We start from the raw sequence: 23,210 nt of genomic DNA on the forward strand, positions 1-23,210 counted from the left end.
GCTGCAGCCAAGCCTGGCACCCCACGGTGACGGCAGCATCCCGACCAGATTACACTGTGGGAGGGGCGGCAGAGGGAGCGCCGCACTGTTGGAGGGTGGTGAGGGAGCGCCGTGCTGTGGGAAGGCCTTGGCGATGAGAACGGGCCGGCGATGAGGGAGTGCCGATCTGAGGGTGGGGCAACGAGGGAGCGCCGATGATGAGGGAGCACCACACTGTTACGGCCCTGGGACTGCATCTCCAAGTTTGCAGAAGACAAAGGCGGGCTATTGCTCCGGTAATTGGGCCAACGCTCGGTCTATCAGCCGGGCAACATTTCTATAGAATTGTGGGCGAGTCACGAATTGGAAAGCGGTGATTTGGGTTCACAGCGGCCCGGAGCGGGAGGTTCCTGTTCAGAGTCGCCTGCAATCCTGGAGCAGAGCTCGGGAGACGGTTGTCCGAGCTCGAGGAGAGGATGGGAAAGTTGCAGAAAGATTTTTACAAGTTATCAAAAGTTTGTGAAAAAGTTATGAAAAGTGTGAGAAAGTTTTGAAAAAGTTTGAAAAGTGTGAGAAAGTTTGTAAAAAGTGGCGGAAAGTTTTGGTCTGGCTTTGAAGCTGCGGCGGGCCCTTTAACTGGGGGCGGGCCGGTCCGGAACAGCGGGAGGAGGGTCCCAAATCGCCATCCTGGCCCCGGACACTCTGACCTTGCCCGGCGCTGGGATGGTGGTGCGGAGCGGTCTGCTGGAGGTGCGGAGCCCAAAGCCGGAGCCCGAGCGCTGGCGGCGGCTCCTTGCTTCCCTGTCCGAAGACGCGCTGTGCCTGAGCCCGGCCGGAGGAGTGGGTGGCCCGGGGCTCAGCAACGGCGAGCCCGAGCTCGAAACTCCGGGCCCGGACACTGAGCCCGGCAATGGCTGCAAGCGCACGGTGCGCATCGTGAAGCAGGAAGCGGGCGGCCTGGGCATCAGCATCAAGGGTGGCCGCGAGAATCACATGCCCATCCTCATCTCCAAGATCTTCCGCGGCCTCGCCGCCGAGCAGAGCCGCCAGCTCTTCGTAGGGGACGCCATCCTGTCGGTGAACGGCACTGACCTGCGGGACGCGACCCACGACCAAGCGGTGCAGGCGTTGAAGAAGACGGGCAAGGAGGTGGTGCTGGAAGGTGAAGGAGTGGGGGGGGGTGAGGATAGAGGGCGAAAGAGGAGGAGGAGGGAGGAGGGGGCGGAGGAGGGAGGAGGAGGAAAGGAGAAGATGGGGAGAAAAGAGGGGAGAAGGGGATGTGGAGAAGAGGAGAGACCTGGATTAGAAAATAGAATTGAGGGAGAGGAGGGGGAAATGGGGATGGGGAGAGAAGAGGAGGGTTGGAAACCGAGGGGGGAGACCTCGGGAAGTTGAGTGGGCCAGTAGGAAGCGGGTGCATTCCTTGGGTGAAAGGGGAGTGGAGAATAAAAGTAATGGGGTGGAGAGAAAGGTCAGGGTAATGAAAAACCATGTCCCCCTCTTAGTGAGGGTAGATCCGGGCATTGGGGAATTCTTGTAGTGGAGGGGTGGTAAAGTGACCACTGCGTGAGGGGTGGGAGGTGCCCAAGTTGTGACCTTAGGCCAGACAGCTCGTTCACTGGTTATTTTTGTTCTGCTGGTTCAGTCAGCAGTTTTGGGTAATCAAGACACTCTGTACATTTGCTGCAAACTTTACAACAGTATGGAAGCAAGGGTCACCTGAGAAGGCAGGGGCAGTGACCTTGGCCCTGGGGTGTGGGAGCACCAGATCTTCTCCCTTGTTTTTGGACAGGGAGCAGGTCTCAATGAGACATGATGTGGGGCTGTTGTGGATAGCTGTGAGTCCCTAGGGGTAGGTTAAACCTGCTACTGTCAGTCACAGTGAAATGGGTTCAGAATTGCCAGGGGTTGTGGTGATGTGGCTGTGTGTGGGATCAGGTTTGAAGAGTGACAGCACTGGATGGAACAGGCTTTCTGGCTTTGTACTATCAGCCCCACGAGATCACACATATTCAGGGCTGGTTAACCCACCAGGGTGTAGGAGGGAAGTGGAAACCCATGCAGTCCCTGGGAGAACGTGACAACTCCATTCAGACAGCATCAGAGGTCAAGATTGAACCCATTGCACCACCATGTTTGCACACATCGAGAGAACAGCATAGATGCAGTTGGTATGAACTGCTCTGGGAGTGGAGAACTTCACTTACCCTGCTATATCCCCACTCTTGACCCTGGACCTTCTCATCCTGTGTCAGGGGCTGTTTAATGAGTCTACGAATTGAACACCACATGCCGCTAACCTCGTTGGGCCACCTCTGGGCTGCACATTGTAGGAAGGGTGTGGAGATTTACAGGAGGGTTGGCAGTTGTGTGGGAAGGGAAAAGTTCGGTGGGTTCAAAGAATAGTGAGTCTGGACACAGTGGTTCTCAACCTTTTATTTTCCACTAACATACCACTTTAAATATTCCATAGGTGCTCTCTGATTTGTAAGGGATTGTTTAAGGTGGTATGTGGGTGGAAAGAAAAAGTTTGAAAATCACTGTTTTAATTGTACCTAATTGGCTCATTATGTGCACAGTTTCATAACTCCAAAGGAAATGGGCCAATGACAATTTTTCTCAAGCAAAATATTTCAGTAATAATTGGGTCTAGAGTAGTGGTTCTAAACCTTCCCTTCCCACTCACATACCACCTTAAGCAGTCCCTTGCTAATCACAGGGCACTGATGGCAATTAGAGATTAGTTAAAGTGGTATGTGAGTGGAAAAAGGTTGAGAACCACTGCTGCTAAATGCAGAAATATTTTTTATTGAACCGCGCATTCGGGGATTGCAACAGGGATAACACACAAGTATTCTCAATCACACAACGCAATGGAACCAGTCACATCAGACTTAACACTACCAATACCAGTACCTGCTTAAACTGAAAAGCACAGTTCAACCCAGTCACATCTGACATATACTACCGATATTAGCAACTGGTGATATAGACTTTTCACAACCAAGGACTGCAAAATAGTACCTGCTGTTCCTTGTCTAATGCAGACACAGCTCAGATGCTAACTACAACCGTATACAGCACCCCTGATCCCTGTGTAGTGGAATACCTTACCAACGACTCCTCCAGAGTTGTCCACAGCAGGGTTCATCTCAGAGCTAAAAAAGAAGAGTTGCTGCATGTAATGGACTTCATACTGAAGGATCCAACCCAGTTAATCACTAGATGATTAAAAGAGCCAATGGGCAGGTGTGCACTAATGGGTGGGCAGAGTCCAACCTTGATTGGCAGCTGATGCAACTTCTGACTAAGTACCTGACGGCGAGGCCACATGGCCCTCCACAATCCACATCCCCACCAGGTTCCAGACTGCGAGGCCACGTGACCCTCCACAATCCACATCCCCACCAGGTTCCAGACTGCGAGGCCACATGGCCCTCCACAATCCACATCCCCACCAGGTTCCAGACGGCGAGGCCACGTGACCCTCCACAATCCACGTTCCAACCAGGTTCCAGACGGTGAGGCCACGTGACCCTCCACAATCCACGTTCCAACCAGGTTCCAGACGGCAAGGCCACGTGACCCTCCACAATCCACGTTCCAACCAGGCTCCAGACGATGAGGCCACATGGCCCTCCACATTCCACATCCCCAACAGGTTCCAGACGGCGAGGCCACGTGACCCTCCACAATCCACACTTCAGCAGGGTTGCAGAATAATCGGATATGGGAAAAATGTGTAGGCTGGGAACACCTGGATCTGTGGAGGTAGATCAGAAGGAATGTGTCCAGTGGTGCTACTTGGCCTGCTGAGTCTTTCAGAAATTTCTGTTCGATGTGAGTGCTTTCAGTACCTCTTGGTTGGCTCCTTAAGAATGTAAAGACTGGTTGGTTCCCGCGGATGAAGGTGATGGAGGGAGTGCCATTATTACCGATTAGCTGGGGTGGGTGGGGGGGAACCAGGTGGCAGAGGTAGTGACCAGGTGGTAGAGGTGATGAGAGGTCTGGGGCTTGAGTCCTGGGGCACTCCTCCATGTTTATACAGCAGCCAGATGTGCAACTGGAAAGTAGTGGCTGGCAGAGCTGGTGGGGGTATGAGACCAGGGGGACAAAACTGAGATGTCCCCAGGGTTTGGGGCAAATGGAGAGATTCCCAGTTTGGGGAGGAGAGAGATTCCCTGGCTAAGGCAGGGATTCCAAGGTCTTCTGAAGGAAGGGTAGAGATCAAAGAACCCCCAGAGTAAGGTGGGGGGGGGGTCATGCTGTATATTGTGTGGCTGGAGAAGCAACTTGCATTCATCTGTCACCTAAAACATTGGAGCTGTCAGCCAGAGCCACACTGGATGGTGAGAGGATGTGAGGAGGAGGTCACAGAGGGAGTTGCAGAGTTGTGGGCCCAGAGCTGGGAAGGTCTACATGGGTGAAAAACGGGTGGATGGAGTTTGTAGGAACATATGAAGCCCTTCAAGAGGCAGAATGGAGTTCATGTCAAAGCCTGAGGTCAGCAGGGTTGGGGGTGGGGGGGGGGTTTTGTGGAGTGTCGGAGGCTGAGGGAAGACCTGATTGAGGTGTGTAAATGATGAGAAGCCTTGATACAGTAGGCATTTTTCCCAGGGTGAAAATATCACGTGTCAGAATTGAAAGTGGGAGGGGAGGGTTTAAATGAGATTTTCACGATGTGGGAGAGGCCTGCACGTCTGATCTAAGGGCCTGTCCCCATGATGCACCATTCCATCTGGTTGGGAGTGCAGTGGTGTATTGTGAAGAGGTTGTAATTTAAAAGTTGGAAGTATTGTTGCAGTTGCACAGTTCTGATGAGACCACACCTGGATTACTGGCACTGTTTTGGTCTCTGTGTTTAAAGGAAGGATACGCAGGCTTTGGCAGCAGTCCAGAGGAGATTCCCCAGCCAGTGGCTGGGCTGAGAGATTGTTCATTCATCAGGGGATAACAAAGTTAGGCCTGTGTTGTTGGAGTTGAGAATGAGGGGTAAATGTGGACCATCGTAAAGGGGCAGTTATGCTGTGCTATTGAAGGGTGTTTAAAGGGGAAAATTACAGAAAGATTGAGGAATTTGGGAATGCCACACTGCATGCTCTCAACAACTGGTGCACCAGGACTCCCTCCTCCTCTTCCCCACCTCTCCAATTCTGATAATTTACCTTCCTATTTCTGCCACCAGAGTTGACAACCTCTTGTTGATCCACAAAGTCTTGCATCTCCCACCTGTTGGCCCTCTCCCTGTCCTGATCATGCTGGAGCCTCTGTAGCTCAATCCACCCAGATTTGTCAGCTGGAAATTTGGAGATGTTACATTTCATTTGTTTGTCTCAGTCATCAGTGTACACGGTGCTGGAACCACATCTCTTCACAATATCACCACTTGACACTCAGAAAATAACTGGTTCATTCCCACTCTCATGATACTCCAAGTGTGGTCTCACCAGTGATGGAAATGTTGCAATGTTAACTCCCCACTTCTATATTCTGAGCCCTGATCTATGCACTTCTCTTTCTATTTTTCTTGCCATTTTCACGGAGCTATGGGGTTGGTCCCCAAGGTCCCTCTAGTTATCCTGTTGCTTGTACCCTCCCATTTATTGTGTGCGTCCTTCCTCTGTTTGACGGCCCAAATGTGTCATCACATTTGGGATTAAATTCCATTTGTCAACACTCTAGCCAACTTCCCAACCAACAGAACCATGTCCTTCTGTAGACATCCTTCCCAACTGATCCATGTCGTGTTGTAGCTGTGGCTGGTCTTCCTTTCCACCAGTCTCTGTGCCATTTGTGAAGTTGATAATCATACATCTACATTCACTTCAGTCGTACATTACAATTGACAAGGTTCCAGCACTAATCCCAGCGGTTCACCACAGGTCACTGACTTCCAGTCAGAAAAGCCCCCTAAGTATATCCTCAGAATTCCAAGAAAGTGGTAAAGCCCAAGTCTCCTTTCACGGGTTCCTGCTGACTGACCAACTCTGTAAGTGTTTCAGACACTCCGCACCTCCCACTGCTGCCTGATTATCATTCTCTCCTCTTTTCTAGTCATTATTTGTGCCACACAACAATCTGTGGAATTGCTCCAAAAGAAATGTGAAAAATCACAACCAATGCAAACTGTCTGGCCCTAGGGATTTATCCGAATCTGGTTTATTGTCATGAACTTGTCACAAAACTTACTGTTTTTGCTGTAGCAGTTTTGTACAGTACAGGTGCACAAATGACTATAAATGACATTATTAGACTTCAATCCCATTGATTTCCTGACCAATATTAACCCCTTTAGACTCACCCTGTAATTCTCAATGTTTCTGGGTAAATTGTATCCTCCAAATGACGCCAATACCAACATTCTGCCACCATTTCACTGTTGTGCATTATTCCCCCCATACTGACTGAATGCTGTCAACATTTTTTGATAATCCTTTCCCCTTCATAAACCGATAGTAGCATTTATAATCAGGTTATGTGTTCCCTGGAAGTGTGCTCTGCTACTGCTCTCCCTTACCCTTCCTCTGCTGAGTTCTAACCAGCACTGTAACACGAGCCCGCACCGCCCAAACACACCCCTGTGACCAATTAACTTACTAACCCCGTACAACTTTGGAATGTGGGAGGAAACCGGAGCACCCAGAGGAAACCCATGTGGCCGTGGGGAAGACGCAGAACTCCTCACAGACAGCAGCATATTGAACCCTGGGTGCTGGCACTGTAATAGCGTTGTGCTAACCGTGCCACGTTTTGCTGAAACCTTTACCCCTCCGATTCCCTTTGAAACTCCTCCCTCTCATCATAAGCCCAGGTCTCTAGTTTTAGACACCATCTACTTTCTATCTAAATTGGAGAAACAACACCTAATATTACGTTTGGGTCCTCTCCAATTAGATGGCATTAACATCGACTTCTCTGGTTTCTACTAGCCCACTCCCCGTTCTCCATCCCTTTCTCTCCTTTCCTCCAGCTCTCCACCCCTTCCCTCTCCATTCACAGAGCCACCCCCCTTTCCCGTTTGCTGGTGTGCCCACCCTTATCCACCTTTTGCCTGTGAGACAGTGCTTCTCCCCCTGCTCCATCCACTTGCTCATTCCTTGATGAAGGGCTCAAGCCCGAAATGTTGGTTATGTATCTTTATCTTTGCTATATAAAATACGCTGCTTGACCTGCTGAATTCCTTCAGCATTGTGTTTTTGTTTTAATCACTCCGACTGCAGACTTTCATATTTTACTCCACTATCTATCACCCCTTGTCTCACTCTCTTCATTTTGTATTTCTCTCCCATGTCACCTTCATCTCCTTTGGTCCCAGCCAATCTGACCATTCCTCAATATCTCGAACCATCCGGCCCAGTCAACATCGTGAATCATCTCCACGCCATCTCCAGCTTAATTCCATCTTTCTGGTAACACAGTGAGGTCACTGTTCTCCAAGCCCAATGTAACCAATGCTTTGTACATCTGTAACAATCCAGTCGCCTCATTTCTTGCCCCCCTCCCCCTCCATCCCTTCCTCCATGACCTTGAGGGAAGGAAAATTCATGGTTTCAGGCTGAAGCCCTTCTGTTCCCAGAACCCTGTGGTGGGATCATGGGCTGTGCTCTGAACTTCCAAAACCATCTCCTGGGAAAATCATCTGTAGTTTTCCCAGGTACCCTCACATATGGACTGTAAATACTTGCTGCATCCAGCAACCTTCCAGCTACCCTAAATTAAAGGATTTTCCACTCTAACATAACATAACAATTACAGCATGGAAACAGGCCATTAGGCCCTTCTAGTCCGCACCGAACCAAACACCCCTTTCTAGTCCCACCTCCCTGCACAATGCCCATAACCCTCCATCTTCTTCTCATCCATATACCTGTCCAACCTTTTCTTAAATAATACAATTGACTCCGCCGCCACTATTTCTCCCGGTATTCAAAGGCATCCCACCAGCTCTCTCACTGCCGAGAGTTTCTCCACTGCAGGTAGACCTCGCATGAAAAAAATCTTCCAACAAAGACCCTTCAGCCCATTCTATCAATGCTAATTTGACCTGTGGATGGACTTTGGCAATCTGTGGATGAGACGTAGACCACCGACCTCTGTTTGAAGAGTCAAGTCCTACACGTCCTCCTGCCACTCAGCCCATTATTTTTGTGTTAGCCCTCTGGTGGACCATTACAGAGCAGATCTCCTTGGCCACATTCTGTGCAGCAAAAGCCTCAACCACCCAGCCTGAGAGCTCTGAAGTTTCCTATCTTGGGTAGGATGATTCCACGGCACATTCTGGGGCAAGCTGGGAATGGGTGGACACTTCTCCCCTCCAGCAGCCCCACACTCATCCTTTCAAATCAGGGGCAGGGGAAGGCCATCCCATCCACCATTCAATAAGACCATGGCCCTCCAATTTAACCTTGTGCTCTCCTGAACCTGAAGCTGGGATTGATGTACAATAATCCGCAAGGAACAGCAGAGCTGAGGTGGGTGATGGCTGGACACTCTGGGTAATTGTGAGCCTCCCCTGGCTGTGAACTGTTTCTAGTTTGTGCTTTTCAGAAATATTCTCTTCTAAATCAATCTTTCATTTCATCTCAATCAAAGCCACATGGATCAAATTTAATGCTGTTGTCTCCTCTCTCCTCCACAGGTCCAGCCTCTAATTCTTTCCCCAGTGAATGGGGGCAGCATATCCAACAGCACTTTGCCTGATCCCTTGATAAGTGCCCATCCAGCACATGGTTTGCCTCCATTCACTGGTAGTTGTTGTCCCACTGCCCCCAATACCTTGGTCATGAGTTGATTGCTGGATCTTCAATGGAGGATTGTTCCATGTTGAAAGTAAAAACATAATGCTGGAGAAACTCAGCATGTCATACATTGGTTAAGTATCTTTGCTATGTATCATTTTGTTCACCCCTTGATGAAGGGCTCAAGCCCAAAACGTTAGTTATGTATCTTCATCTTTGCTGTATAAAATATACTGTTTGACTTGCTGAGTTCGTGCTTTTACTTCATCCATGGTTTCTGCGGACTCTCAAGTTTTACTAATGTTCTGTGGTCATTGGTGTGCTGGTGGTTCCAAGACCTGGGCTAGTGATCTGGGGATGCTTTGGATGTCAATGCAGCAGTGTTTGTTGCAGGGAGTGAGGAAGTTACATTTGGGGAAAATAATCTGAGGTCAGTATTTGTGATGGGCTTTGGATTGTCTGAAAGCTTAAATGTCACTGAGTTGTTCAGGGAGGGGATCTGGTGGCCTGACCCAGTGTGGCCGCAAACAACTCCAGACCCACCCATGTGGTTACTCCAGCCTGAGGCTCCTCCGCAACCAGCCCACCGTGGGCAGTTGTGGATGGGCACCATGTGCGATGCCTGCTGGTGGTGCCCATGTCCTGGGTACGAACAAATGCCCCTTCCTTTCCGCTCCACCAAATGGCCTGCGTCCTGAATCTCTGGCCTTCACCCCGGGCCTGAGGCCCAGCATTTAGTCAAATCTCCAGCTGCTGTGCACCAAGGTCACTGGGCTCTGACTGGCAGCCTATTTTCAGAGCAAGCATTGTGTTTCCGGCGGCTAGAGGCCAGCTGTTATTTCAGGGATCCTTGTGTTCCATGGGTCAGGCCAAGTTCCGGCAACGTGGAGAGTGATCTGCTTTCGGTAGACAGCCCAACACAAGATCGGAGTGCGGGGGAAATGGTTCTCTCTCCACCTTTGCCTTCCATTCCTCCCCTTCCTGCTCTTTGAGGGATCTTGCCTTGGTAACATTGGTTGTGAGATGCTTTGGGAAGTCTGCTGCTTGTGGGATTTTCTTTTCAGCATCTGCAGGACAGGTCAAGGGTGTGATGGAACCCTCTCCTCTTGCCTATCTGAGTACAACTCCAGCAGTTTTCAGGAAAAAGCAGGTGCTTGTCTGCCATCCCATCAAACGCCCCTTCAACCGCACTAAAGTGATTTCCCCCTTATTTTTGTGTACAGAATAACATAATTGCACCCCCCAGTACCATCCCCTCTCAGCATTGTCGAAATGCTCTCCTTCATCAATCTTGTAGCTCCCCTTCCTCTCTCACCTGCTTCTTCACCACCTATAGTATCTGTACCCCCTGGTCATGAGCTGCTCCTCCCTCCCTCAACCATGTTTCTGTAATCATTATAATGTGCCCACCCAATTCCCAGATGAAGGCACCAGAATTTTTGTAAGGCAGAAAGAACAAGAGATGGAAGGTTTCCCGGTGCTGAGGGGAGCCTGGAGTTTGGGTTCCAGTGAGGGAGCAGACTGGGGGCTCAGCCTGCTTCTAGGTCTCTCACAGACCTGCCCCACGTGTTCACTCTTGAACAGCTGAAGGCAAGCAGGCTAAACAAACTGTGCCGGTGATTGATGGCTGTGTTGGAAGGTTGTTCAGCACCGAAACCGCCCTTCCCCGCCTGCACTCTGTGGTTGTCGACACCATTGCCGGCAACAGGGAAGATAACCAGAGACTCAATGGACTCAAGCACTCAGAAAAATTCCATTCCAGAAACAGTTTTCACTTTGAGGCCTCGAAGCAGAGGATCCACTGAAATGAAGCAACCCAAGTCTGAATTCAAGGCAAAAAGCCCTCCGGCTTAACCCCCCAACCACGGTGCAGCAGAGTGTGTGGCCAGGATGACCTCGCGGGGGGGGGCTCACCTTGACCAGAGTGGTTTGTGCCAGTGTTTGGCGTGGGGGTTTGAACACAACAATAGGGAAGGCCCAAGGATGGGTAAATCACTTTGTCAGGAATGAATGGAGTGTCAAGTGAAACACGAAAATCTACAGATGCTGTGATTGCAGTAAAAAAAATACACAGAAATCTCGGAGGAACTCAGCAGGTCTTGCAGTGTCCATAAGAGACTTCTATTTACCTTGAGGAAGGGCTCAGGCCCGAAATGTTGGTTATATATCTTTGCCTCCAGTGAACGCTGCGAGACTGGCTGAGCTCCTCCAGCATTTCTGTATTTGTACTACAATCACAGTGTCGAGTTTTGCTCTGTGTATCTTGTGCGTGGGAGCAGCAAGTAAGAATTTCAGTGCATCCATACATTGTACTTTGGTATATTCTTCCTTACATGACATTAAAGGAAAAGGTCCTTCTGGAAAGAATCCTAGAAATAAATTAAAGAACAAAATACAACCAAAATGTTGGAGGAACTCAGCCGGTCTCGCAGCATCCAGACGAGGCCTCTCGTACCTTGACTAAGAGCTCAGACCCTATACGTTAGTCATATATCTTTGCTTCCAGTGAATGCTGCGAGACTGGCTGAGCTCCTCCAGCATTTCATTGTTTTAACTGGAGTGTTCAAGCCATTTTAGAGATGGCTTGATTGAAACTTGCCAGATGCTGAATGTGGAAGTGCAGACGGGAATCTAGAACTCGGAGCAACAGCAAACAAACTGCCAGGGGAACTCAGTGGGTTGAGCTGCAGTGGTGAGGGTACAACAGTGGTTCTCAACCTTTCTCTTTCCACTCACATATAACTTTAATCCTTGTGCTATTGGTGCTCCGTGATTATTAAGGGATTGCTTAAGGTGCTTTGTGGATGGGGAAGGAAGGTTGAGATCACTGCTCTAGACCTAATTGTTACTGAAATATTTTGCTTAAGAAAAATTGTCATTGGCCCATTTCCTTTGGAGTTATGAAACCATGCACATAATGAGTCAATTAGGTACGATTAAACAGTGGTTCTCAACCTTTCTCTTTCCACTCACATATAACTTTAATCCTTGTGCTATTGGTGCTCCGTGATTATTAAGGGATTGCTTAAGGTGCTTTGTGGATGGGGAAGGAAGGTTGAGATCACTGCTCTAGACCTAATTGTTACTGAAATATTTTGCTTAAGAAAAATTGTCATTGGCCCATTTCCTTTGGAGTTATGAAACCATGCACATAATGAGTCAATTAGGTACGATTAAACAGTGGTTTTCAACCTTTTTCTTTCCACCCACATACCACCTTCAGCAATCCCTTACTAATCACAGAGCACTTATGGCATAGGGACTGCTGAAGGTGGTATGTTAGTGGAAAGAAAAGGGTTGAGAACCTCTGGATAAAGGGATGGTCAACACTTCAGTTGAGACCTTGCACCCGGACTGTGTGAAGGAGAGGGAGGGCTGAGATAGACCGGTAGGTTGTGGAGTCTACAAACAGAACAGGCCCTTTGGCCCAACCAGTCCATACTGACTACCAGCATTCTGGGCTATTCCATGTGCCAGCATTTGGTTCATGACCCTCTAATTCCCCCCACCCACCCATAGATCTGTCTAAATGTCTTTTGAATGTTGTAACTCGACCTGCTTCCTCTGGCAGCTCCTTTCAGATACTCCATTAGATTTGAGAACACAATATTCCACACACTAATCTGTGCCAACTCCCTCCAATCAGTCCTGATCTATCCAAGTGCAGGTAGATCCTTTCCCTTGGTCAGAATCCTCTTCAGCAATGTTTCACCAATGGACACCATCTCACTGGCCTGTGGTTCCCTGGCTCGTCCAACAGTGACATTACTGACGTTGCGTCTCCTCTCCCGGCAGTGAAGTACCTGAAGGAGGTGTCGTCGTACTTCAAGAACACTACACAAGGCTCCCCGCCTACCTGGGATTCCTTGTCCAATCCCACCAGTGGTTCAAGTTCACCGGCATCCCTGGGACACCTGCCTGGAGACTCTGAGCAGGAGGAGACCATCCCCTTAAAGATGTGTTACATCCGAAGGAAAACCAGGCCTCCTGACACAGAGAACAGGTATGGAGAGGCTGGGGCGATGGCAATGGGGGTGGGGAAAAGGGGAGGGGTTTGGGAGGTACAGGTGAGACGTACCAATATTGAATGATGCGGCACAGGAAATGTCCACTGAGCGATGAGGCAGGCTCTCCATCCAGGACACGTATCACCGGGGCTTCCACTGGCAGGTAACCCAGCTGCTCGAGGTTCCTGATTTGTGAAATCCCATGGCACCCTCTGGCCCCTCCCCCATTTTCTGCTCCACCCCTCAACTCCAGTCTCCTCTTCAAATACAGTAGAAGTCTGAAAATCCAAACTGCTCGGGGATTGGGTCAGTCTGGATTTTTCAGCAGTAACCTTTAAAATTCAAATTTGAAGAATAAAGAAATGAACAAGTAGATTTTGATAGTTTATTCATTAGCAAATAACATTGTGCTTCACTAAATTTAAAAAGTTTGAAAGTTTTCAGAGTCCAGATTCTCGGGTGGTCCGGATTTTTGGCATCCAGAATTTTGGACTTCTACCTGCATTCATCCGTTCCCCACGGATAAATCCTGTTGAAACTGCTCCTCGTGGGTAGTCAGTTCCAAACCTACTACCCCCCACCCCCCTTCCCCACCCCACAACTCAGTGGGTCAAGCGGGATCAGAGGGAGAAATGGAACGGTCGACGTTTCTGGCTGGAATTCTACATGGAGATGAGCGTCTCCAGTTCCCTGCCAATTTTATGTTGATCAGACCTCTTGCAAGGCAGCACAATCACCCTTGTCTAACTCTGTCCCTTAACCTCCAGTGTCCGTGGAGATCTCTTATCTCTATTAAATGCAAGCCCCATCTTCCCTGTGACTGAAACCTCCTGGAATTGGCTAGAGAACTCCAGCTGACCATATGGACAGAAGAACTTGGAGCGGATCATCTCATCAGACCTCAAATATACAGTAAAACTCCTGGTATCCGCACCTATGGGGATTGGTAGATGCCAGATAGTGTACTTTCCGGTTGCTTGAGACTTACTCTTACAATGCCTAACCAATACACCTGCATTAAGAGTGAACAGATTAAAAGACAAAAATACTAGACTGTACTTACACTGAACAAACTTCACTTGCATGAATATATGAACCTTAAAGAATTTTACTTTATTTCCAGACACATTCTTTGAAAACTTTTAACCATGGCTGAATCTGCAGGTTCCACCCCTCCATGGATCTGGCCGAAAGATAAACAATAACATTATAGATTAATTAGACCCTCCCCCCAGTTTACAGATAAACCCTCTGACTAGAGCGACTCTTACTAAGCAGGGATAAGAAGACACTTTAAGAGAGACACTGAAACGGTGAGCAGCATCAACCATCTCTTCATCCTGGGCGACACCATTGCTGTTTCACACAACTTTATTCAAACAGCTGCAGCCTGACTGAGACACTCCACTGGCTGAATATTTACTCCCGTCTTCACCAAAAGTTTGTGTTTCTTCAGAGAACATTTACTCTTGCAATTTTAAACATGGATTTTTTGCCTATTATTTTATTTTTTTTTTTAATTAAATTTATTTTCCTCAATTTTTTTTTGCTGGTTGGTTAAGGCTGCAAGTTGCTTAAAATTTGGATACCGGGGGGGTTTCACTGTAGCCATAACCAGGCTGGCTGGGCTGGATACAGCCTTCAGACTAACTGCCCCTGGCTCTCACCTGGGTCTGAGGATGTCCTCCGTCCACAGCTCTGAGCCAAGACCCTTCCTAATCACTGTCTTTGCAGTAATACCAGCCGAGGATTGTGAACCTGCCTCGTACCCCCAACTCCCTGTACCAACTCCAGAACGGTGCACAGACAGTTCCCTTCTTGTTATAAAAACGAAAATGGAAGATATAGAAAACACCCAGCAGGTCATACAGAATTTATGGGAGGAGAAATCAAATGCTCCTCTCCCTCTCTCCACAGATGCCACCAGAGTTATAGGGTTTTATTTTAGATTTTCAGTCTCAGTTACTTGTGAGTTTGTTGTTCCAGGGAATTAGTTTTAAGAAACAAATGCGAACCTGACATTGAATATTTTTGTGTATCATCCTCATTTCTACCCTTCCCCTCCTTCCTCCATTTCCCTTCCCCTCCTCCCTTTTTCCCCTTGCCCACCCTTCTTCCCCTTCACCCTTCCTGTCCTCTACTCTCTCCCTTTGCCCCATTCTGTCTCTGCCCCCCACCTCCTCCCCCCCACCTCCTCCCCCCCACCTCCTCCCCCCCACCTCCTCCCCCCCACCTCCTCCCCCCCACCTCCTCCCCCCCACCTCCTCCCCCCCACCTCCTCCCCCCCACCTCCTCCCCCCCACCTCCTCCCCCCCACCTCCTCCCCCCCACCTCCTCCCCCCCACCTCCTCCCCCCCACCTCCTCCCCCCCACCTCCTCCCCCCCACCTCCTCCCCCCCACCTCCTCCCCCCCACCTCCTCCCCCCCACCTCCTCCCCCCCACCTCCTCCCCCCCACCTCCTCCCCCCCACCTCCTCCCCCCCACCTCCTCCCCCCCACCTCCTCCCCCCCACCTCCTCCCCCCCACCTCCTCCCCCCCACCTCCTCCCCCCCACCTCCTCCCCCCCACCTCCTCCCCCCCACCTCCTCCCCCCCACCTCCTCCCCCCCACCTCCTCCCCCCCACCTCCTCCCCCCCACCTCCTCCCCCCCACCTCCTCCCCCCCACCTCCTCCCCCCCACCTCCTCCCCCCCACCTCCTCCCCCCCACCTCCTCCCCCCCACCTCCTCCCCCCCACCTCCTCCCCCCCACCTCCTCCCCCCCACCTCCTCCCCCCCACCTCCTCCCCCCCACCTCCTCCCCCCCACCTCCTCCCCCCCACCTCCTCCCCCCCACCTCCCCCCCCCACCTCCTCCCCCCCACCTCCTCCCCCCCACCTCCTCCCCCCCACCTCCTCCCCCCCACCTCCTCCCCCCCACCTCCTCCCCCCCACCTCCTCCCCCCCACCTCCTCCCCCCCACCTCCTCCCCCCCACCTCCTCCCCCCCACCTCCTCCCCCCCACCTCCTCCCCCCCACCTCCTCCCCCCCACCTCCTCCCCCCCCACCTCCTCCCCCCCCACCTCCTCCCCCCCCACCTCCTCCCCCCCACCTCCTCCCCCCCACCTCCTCCCCCCCACCTCCTCCCCCCCACCTCCTCCCCCCCACCTCCTCCCCCCCACCTCCTCCCCCCCACCTCCTCCCCCCCCCACCTCTTCCCCCCCCCACCTCCTCCCCCCCCCACCTCCTCCCCCCCCCACCTCCTCCCCCCCCACCCCAATGCCACCCCTTCGTGTTCAGGTACATTGAGCTCTCCTCGGCAAGTGGCAAGCCGGCGGTGTGCCTGCGTCTGCCAGATGGTGCCACCGCACAGTCGTGGTTTGGCTCCATTCACGGCAACGCTGCTGCGCTGGTGCCGCTGGTTAAGTCAGAGTTGAGGGCGCTGGGTGGCACAGCAGGGATCGCCGGGGGCACCCAGCTGCGGCACGTGGGCTGGCTGACAGAGCAGGTGAGTCCCATCCATGAGCCCCGCCTCCTCGCTCTGCACCTTGTGGGGTCCGACCACAGGAAGGCTGACAACAACAAGACTGGCAGATTGCCCCCCCATCCCCCCCACTCAGCCGCTTGTCTGCAGACCCCCACCATACCTTCCGCCGGACCCACTCCCCAAGCTATGCTCCACCCAACCCACTCCCCAGTGTTGCCAGATGCCTAAAAAATTTAAGGCCCAACCAGGTACAAAAACCAACTCAAACCCAGCCCAAAAATAGTGGATTAGATTCGACTTTGTCATTTATGCCAAGTTCAGATACAACCCTAATGAAATGCAACTAGCATCCAAGCAGAAGTTTAAAAAGTAGTGCTCTATATAAATAACTATGTGTGAATAAAAACAAGCGGATTCAGCAAGCAAACAATTATAAAAAGACTGACAGTACAATGTGGGTGCAGAACCACTCAGTGCTGGGATTTAAGGTTCAGCAAGGTCACAGCCTCAGGAAAAAAAATCTGGATTCCTTTATTTATGGAAGATTCTCTACTAAGTCCTGCATTACATGCAGACAAATCGACAACAAAGTTCTGCATCTAATAACTGAATATGTAAAAACGTCTTGAAGAAGGGTAGAAAAATCCAGAAATCCAAGTTGTCATGTTCATTATTGTCGTAATGTTTGTACAATTCTGATGTGAAACGACTCCGTGTAGATGGTGTTGGCTCGAAACTGTTGCAGCAGAAATTGTTTCTGGACATATACATGCGAATGTTTAATATTGTCTCCAGCAGTTCTTGTTGCATTCTGTTTCTCAGTTTTGTTTTGATAAGGTTCATCTGAGAGAAAGGTCTTTCAATGGCCACATTGCTTCAACAGTTTCTGGCTATCCGAATAATTGCATGTCCGATCGCTTGGAACATCTTCCAATAATAATTAGCATTCCTTAAATAGGGCTTCTCTCTCCTATAAGGGGTGCACCCTGCTAAAGGAATAAATAGTTAGGTTTATCCACTCACAAGAGTGGATAGATTAATGCGACCAAATAATGACAAAAGCAGACAGGGTGACGGGAGGGGGCATTAATGCATTTTTCTTTTCAATATTTTTATTGACATTGAAATTCCACTTTGAAAAATACAAAGTACAGAAGGATACATGTTAAAAGTTTTAAAAAAATACATTACACTTAAATCGAATGGATTATGTTAATATTTTATTATTAAAAAAAGATCTAAACCCTCTACCAAAAATGAAGCTGTTGGACAAAAAAGGAAAAAAAGAATTCCTTATTAGAGTAATAAATGACCTTAAATCATGAACATCATTCATATCAAATCACAGAGATTATGAAGATCATTTTGAACTTGTTAATTTCTGGTTATTGTGGGAAGACTCCGTACTTTCCACTTTGATCAAGTTCCAACTTCCAATGCTTATCCACACTTTCCGCAGCATGCGGTTGTGATTTGCGGCCCGCCACTCACGCGATTTTGGTTGATGGGTGAGGGTTCTCTTGAGTCCACCACTGTACAGCTCTGCCTGGTCCTCCGAGCGCCCCGCTCCGGCCGAGCCACTTTTACTGCAACAGTTGTTTCGCTGTTCCTCCCTGTTGCTTCACATAAAAGTCAGTCCAAAAAAAAGCAAAAATTCTTAAAAGGGGCCCAAAGACCCGGAACCTGCAAACGTTCAAATTTTCCTGCAGCCCAAAAGAAAGCCATTTAGGCGGGAAAACAGCCCATCTGGCAACACTGCCCTTCCCCCAATGCCCCACTTCCACTTCCTCCTTCTCCCCCGGCTCCACTCCCCCATGCTCCACCCCCACCGCCAAACACATGCCTAAAGCCACACCCAACCCCTTGCTGCCCTGGCCCCTCACTAACCCCTCACTCCCACCCCACCCTTCCATCAGACCCACTGCAAGCCACGCCCCAAGCCCCTGCTTCCCTTTTCTCCTCCCTTGGCCCCCACTCCCTCCGCCCCAGCCCCACTCTCCAACTTCCCCTCCCCAGGCCCTACTCCCACCTTAACTCCCCCACCCCCAAATGATTGACGGACGGTTCCCCTCCCCTGCAGGTGTCAAGCGAAGCGGAGCGGCCAGTCTTTGCCATCCTCACCGAGAAGGATCTGCTGCTGTACAGCAGCATCCCACACACCCAGGAGCAGCTGGCCAGCCCTGCCTCCCGGCACCCACTTATTGCCACTAGGTAAGGGGATGACCAGGAGCATCACTGGGGCAGGCGGTCAGGTGGTAGGGATCAAACCAGGATTAGGGGGTGCAAGGCGAGGAGTAGGAGGGTTTTCCAGAGAACAGTTGATACCTGGAACTCTGCCATGTCTAAGACAGGCAAGGCATCAAACTAATACAGGCACATAACGTGTGTGGGTGGCCAAAAAGGGGATGGGCTACAGGGCTTGTTTGTGTTAAGTCCAACTCTGCCTGTGAAGACTGAGGATGGCAGATGGAAACCGGTCGGGTTTTTAATGTTCGAGATCACTTTTACCGAGTGCAGCATTTTATTCTGATATTTTTCTTTTTAAAATATCTTTATTGAATTTAATTTAAAAAAAATACAATGTTAGATCCAATACATAAGCTGGAATGTAAGAAAGGACACATATTTATACATTTCAAATAAAACCTTGACCATACATTGTTCAAATTGTGTGCACCTTTCCCAATAAAACTGGCTCTGAACTAGGGGGTCAACAGGCACTGTGGTTAGTGGGGACTGTGGTCAGGGGAGCACTGCAGTCACTGGGCAGTCGGTGGGCACTCATGGGTGATTGGTGGGCACCTGCAGTCACTGTGCATTTATGGTCAGCCCGGGATTGTCTCCAAGCCAGGGTAGGATGACTGTGGGATGAGGGTTAACAAGGCCTCATGTTGTGTTTCAGGTTGGTTCACTCTGGTCCTGCCAAAGGCTCGCTGCTGGTGGACGCAGACCTGTTCTTTGTTCTGAGAGCTGGCACCCGGAATGGTGTAGAGACTCACCTCTTCTCCACAGCCACCCCCTCTGAGCTGGGCACCTGGACAAGGCTCCTGGTAGATGGATGCCACACTGCAGCTGAGCTGGTCCAGGAAGTCATCACTGGTGAGGCAATCCCCCTGAACCCAGGATGCCAGCTTTCACTCTCTCCCCCACCCCAGGGTGTCAGCATTTCCCATCACGCATCCTGCCTCCCCTACCCTGACCCTGGAGCGGCAGTGCTCCCTGTGCCCCACACCCTCTTCCCCCACCCTGACCTCGGGATGCCAGCGTTCCCCATCCCCAACTCCATCTCCCCAACCCTGACCCAGGGGTGCCAGCATTCCCCATTCCCCACAGTCTCTTCCACACTCTGACCCTGGGGCACTAGTGTTTCTCCCCCCCCCCCCCTTCTATCTATACCCTACAGCCCCTACATCTCCCTGCTGTGTGGTTGGGCGAGTATGGGTCTGACATTCCCCATGGTTCCCTCTGGTTTCAGCGTGTACCTGGAATGGACTGGAATGCAAGGTGGGGGTGCACCTGGAGAAGGGGTTCACCATCTACCAGGACAGCCCTGATGGGGGTCGGACCCACACTCTTCTCAGCCAACCCTTCGAGAGGCTTCGCATGTCTTCTGACGATGGAGTCAAGGTGCTCTTCCTGGACTTTGGTGGTCCAGAAGGGGAGATTGTGAGTACAGCTGAGGGGGAACTGGATTTAGGGCAGTGTCTGCACAGTTACAGTGCCAGAGACAGGGAGGGGTGTAGGGGATCAGAGGGGTTACAGAGACAGGGAGGGGTGTAGGGGACTGGAGGGGGTTACAGAGACAGGGAGAGGTGTGTGGGGGTAAGGAATTAGTATGGGGGTGATAGTCAGGTGGCAGGTGGGTGACATTTTGAGGGGGTGGGGTGTGGATGGGGAGGTGGGGGAGGGGTCGGTGGGGGTCTTGGGTGGGTGAGGCTGTGTGACCATGCCCTGACTGTGACCCTCCCATCTTGCAGCAACTGAACTTGACTTCATGTCCCAAGACCCTGGTGTTCATCATTCATTCCTTCCTCTCAGCCAAGATGACCCGGCTCGGCCTGTTAGCATAGACCCCCACCCATAGGAGCAGGAGGGGCGGAGTGCGTCCACCCCATCCGTAGTCACAGCAGGTGAAGGGGAGACAGGACACCCCCTCCTCACCTGCCAACAGCCGCTGTGTTAACCATATGATGAAGCGTCCACGTTGTCTGAAGCAGGTGCAACTAAACTCTCCGCACGTCCGTGTCTGTCATTAAGGGTTCAGGTGGAAGTGGGCCCTCCAATTTGCTTCACTGCACCCACCGTCCACTTCCCACCCCCTCACAGGCCCTGGTGAGGGTTCAGCCATGGCTGGGTAAAATGTAAACTCTCCCCAAGAGCACATCCTTGATCTGCACCTCCTATTCCCATTGCCCCACCTGTCCTCACCCCTGCCTTCCTCCCCTCTGCCCATGTCATCACCCCCTTGCCCTCCCCTCTGCCCCCATTGCCCTCCCTGCTGCTCACTCCCACTGCCCCCTCCCCACCGTTCCTCCTCTCCCCTTCGCCCCACACACCTCTGTGGCCTTGCTTTGCCTGTTATGGATCCAGGAACCTGGCAGTGCCCTCTCACCGTGCCCTAGCACACACGCTGATGGGGATGAAAGCTACCTTGGACATGGAAGGTTCCAGAAGTTCATTGTTCGTCTCTGAGTATTTCAGAAGTTGAGTGGCGATGAGAGGCTGGCAGGATTGAGCCGGGGAGACTGCATCCACGGAGAGGAATGTCCATTAAACAACTCGAGCCAAGACATTGACTATGATCTCCCTCCACAGAAGCTGCCTACCCCACTCAGACCCTCCAGGTCCCAGCAAAGGCAGAGTTAAACGCTGCCAGAGTGCTTGCTCCCCACCTCTCCGCCTGTGGGCTTGAGGGGTGTGCCCAGGTTTGTCCCTGCTGCAATGCAGACTCTGTGCTCATTCCCCCTCCCCCCCATCACCTGTCAGGGTCCAACAGTGTATTGTGGCCATTACATCGTCCCCCTCGCTGCAGGTCCTGCTTGGGCTCCAGGGTTAGGCAAATCCCCAGCATTAGTGCCTCCTCCAGGAGTCTGTCAGGGTCAGGCTGAGGGGGAGAGAATCTAGCCCCACCCCAGCAAGATTCACCAGACCAATGGGGAGAGCAATGAGAGGAAGCGGCCCCTTTGTCTCCCCCCACCCTTGGCCGCACTCTCCGTCTCCATCCCCGTGCACTCAACCCTTTGGCCACTGCGTATTTCCCCACCTCTCTTTTTTGCTGCTCCTTCCTTCCCACCCCTGGCCGTGAGACTGTGGCAGGAGAGGGCTTTTACCAGGAATGGACTGTTGGACATTTGCTGTTGGACATTTGGGGACTGGTGTGAGGGAGGAGAACAGTGGTAGCAAACTTGTGGTGGAGGGGGGGGGGGGGGAAGGAGGGGTATAAGCAGGGTGGGAGGGCTGCCTCTGGTGGGGGTGGGCTATAAATTCTGCTCGCATCCCTTGGTGGTGGTGGGCTATAAATTCTGCTCGCATCCCTTGGTGGTGGTGGGGTGGCAGCCATTGATCCCATCAGCCAGAGGCTGCAGTGACTCCAGACGTCCAGAAAGACTAATTCCAACACTATCCCCACGTCGGCCACTCTCAACACTAGCTTTGTATATTATATCCTTACTAATTTAACGATAAGCTTTGCCAGTTTTGCTGTAAATACCTTAAATGTGGAATTAAAATGGACATTTATTAACCTTCGAGTGTCTGCTGCTTCATTTCATTCCATAGGCTACTGAGGGAGGGTCACACTGAGGGAGGGTCACACTGAGGGAGGGTCACACTGAGGGAGGGTCACACTGAGGGAGGGTCACACTGAGGGAGGGTCACACTGAGGGAGGGTCACACTGAGGGAGGGTCACACTGAGGGAGGGTCACACTGAGGGAGGGTCACACTGAGGGAGGGTCACACTGAGGGAGGGTCACACTGAGGGAGGGTCACACTGAGGGAGGGTCACACTGAGGGAGGGTCACACTGAGGGAGGGTCACACTGAGGGAGGGTCACACTGAGGGAGGGTCACACTGAGGGAGGGTCACACTGAGGGAGGGTCACACTGAGGGAGGGTCACACTGAGGGAGGGTCACACTGAGGGAGGGTCACACTGAGGGAGGGTCACACTGAGGGAGGGTCACACTGAGGGAGGGTCACACTGAGGGAGGGTCACACTGAGGGAGGGTCACACTGAGGGAGGGTCACACTGTGGAATCGACATCCCGGCCGGGAGGAGATGATGTATCACATGATATGAGGGTGCAGTTTTTCTTCACCTACTTGAAGGAGCTACTCCTCAAATTCTGGTTGTGTGCTCCTGATCTACGGGTGCCAGGCATTCAGTAGACTTCCTTGTGGGGGTTGGCAAAACTGACCATTCACAGGTCGAGGTGGTGGGCAGTCAAGGGGGTGGGGAGAGCTGACTGCCTGCCTGTCTTTCGGGGTTACATCCAGGCCCATGCAGTGTAGGAGCGGGAACACATAATGTCCGAGGGGATGGTGGCTAAATTCAGGGCCCTCTGGGGATCGCATATTTGGTGACAAAAATTGTTTTAATTTGATGTCTAATACTGTGTAATGGAGAGATTTTCATAATTGCTGCTTCTCACAGTTTTAGTTGTAGCTCTATGTGTTTTGTGTTGTAATATTGTAGTTTGAACAAAGTTTGTATGTTTTAAAAAAAAGGCAGTGCAGAAGTCATGGTGCACAATGCCGGGAAGGCGGAGAAAGATAAATGATTTAGACGGCTGAAATGGGGATTTGAATGGAAAGGAGGTTTTGTGTGTGTGATGTGGGAGCACTCGGGCAGACTTATTGTTTTTTTTTAATTTTTAACTTTTCACACTATAAACCATATTGATCAAGATACATTTTTCTTCTTAAATATATACAGTGTCATTTTCTCCCCCTTTTTTCCTCCCTCCCTCACACCCTTTCCCATTTATTTGAAGTTTAATCTATAAGATACATTATAAAAATAAA

At 51.1% G+C, this 23,210-nt stretch overlaps 1 protein-coding gene and 1 long non-coding RNA gene across 3 annotated transcripts; one reads left to right on the plus strand and one right to left on the minus strand.

Annotated features, from left to right (window-relative positions):
* Window positions 1-623: 623 nt before the first annotated feature.
* Window positions 624-21,536, plus strand: snta1 (syntrophin, alpha 1). Of its 2 annotated transcripts, none has more exons than XM_069884513.1 (7): window positions 624-1,141; window positions 12,513-12,720; window positions 16,002-16,209; window positions 18,269-18,399; window positions 19,091-19,287; window positions 19,664-19,815; window positions 20,166-21,536. In XM_069884513.1, exons 1-7 carry the CDS (start codon window positions 703-705, stop codon window positions 20,256-20,258), a joined length of 1,428 nt encoding a protein of 475 aa, XP_069740614.1. In that variant the 5' UTR covers window positions 624-702; the 3' UTR covers window positions 20,259-21,536. The 2 variants fall into 2 exon arrangements, with proteins under 2 accessions (XP_069740614.1, XP_069740613.1); XM_069884512.1 differs by having other exon boundaries at window positions 626-1,141; window positions 19,664-19,854.
* LOC138735900 (uncharacterized) lies at window positions 17,549-22,028 on the minus strand. Its single transcript, XR_011339991.1, has 2 exons — window positions 21,899-22,028; window positions 17,549-17,807 (listed from the first exon to the last, which is right to left on the minus strand). It is a non-coding gene; the product is annotated as an uncharacterized lncRNA (long non-coding RNA).
* Between the last annotated feature and the right edge of the window lie 1,182 nt (window positions 22,029-23,210).

Source organism: Narcine bancroftii, chromosome 6 (assembly GCF_036971445.1).
Source record: "Narcine bancroftii isolate sNarBan1 chromosome 6, sNarBan1.hap1, whole genome shotgun sequence".
NCBI lineage: Eukaryota > Metazoa > Chordata > Chondrichthyes > Torpediniformes > Narcinidae > Narcine > Narcine bancroftii.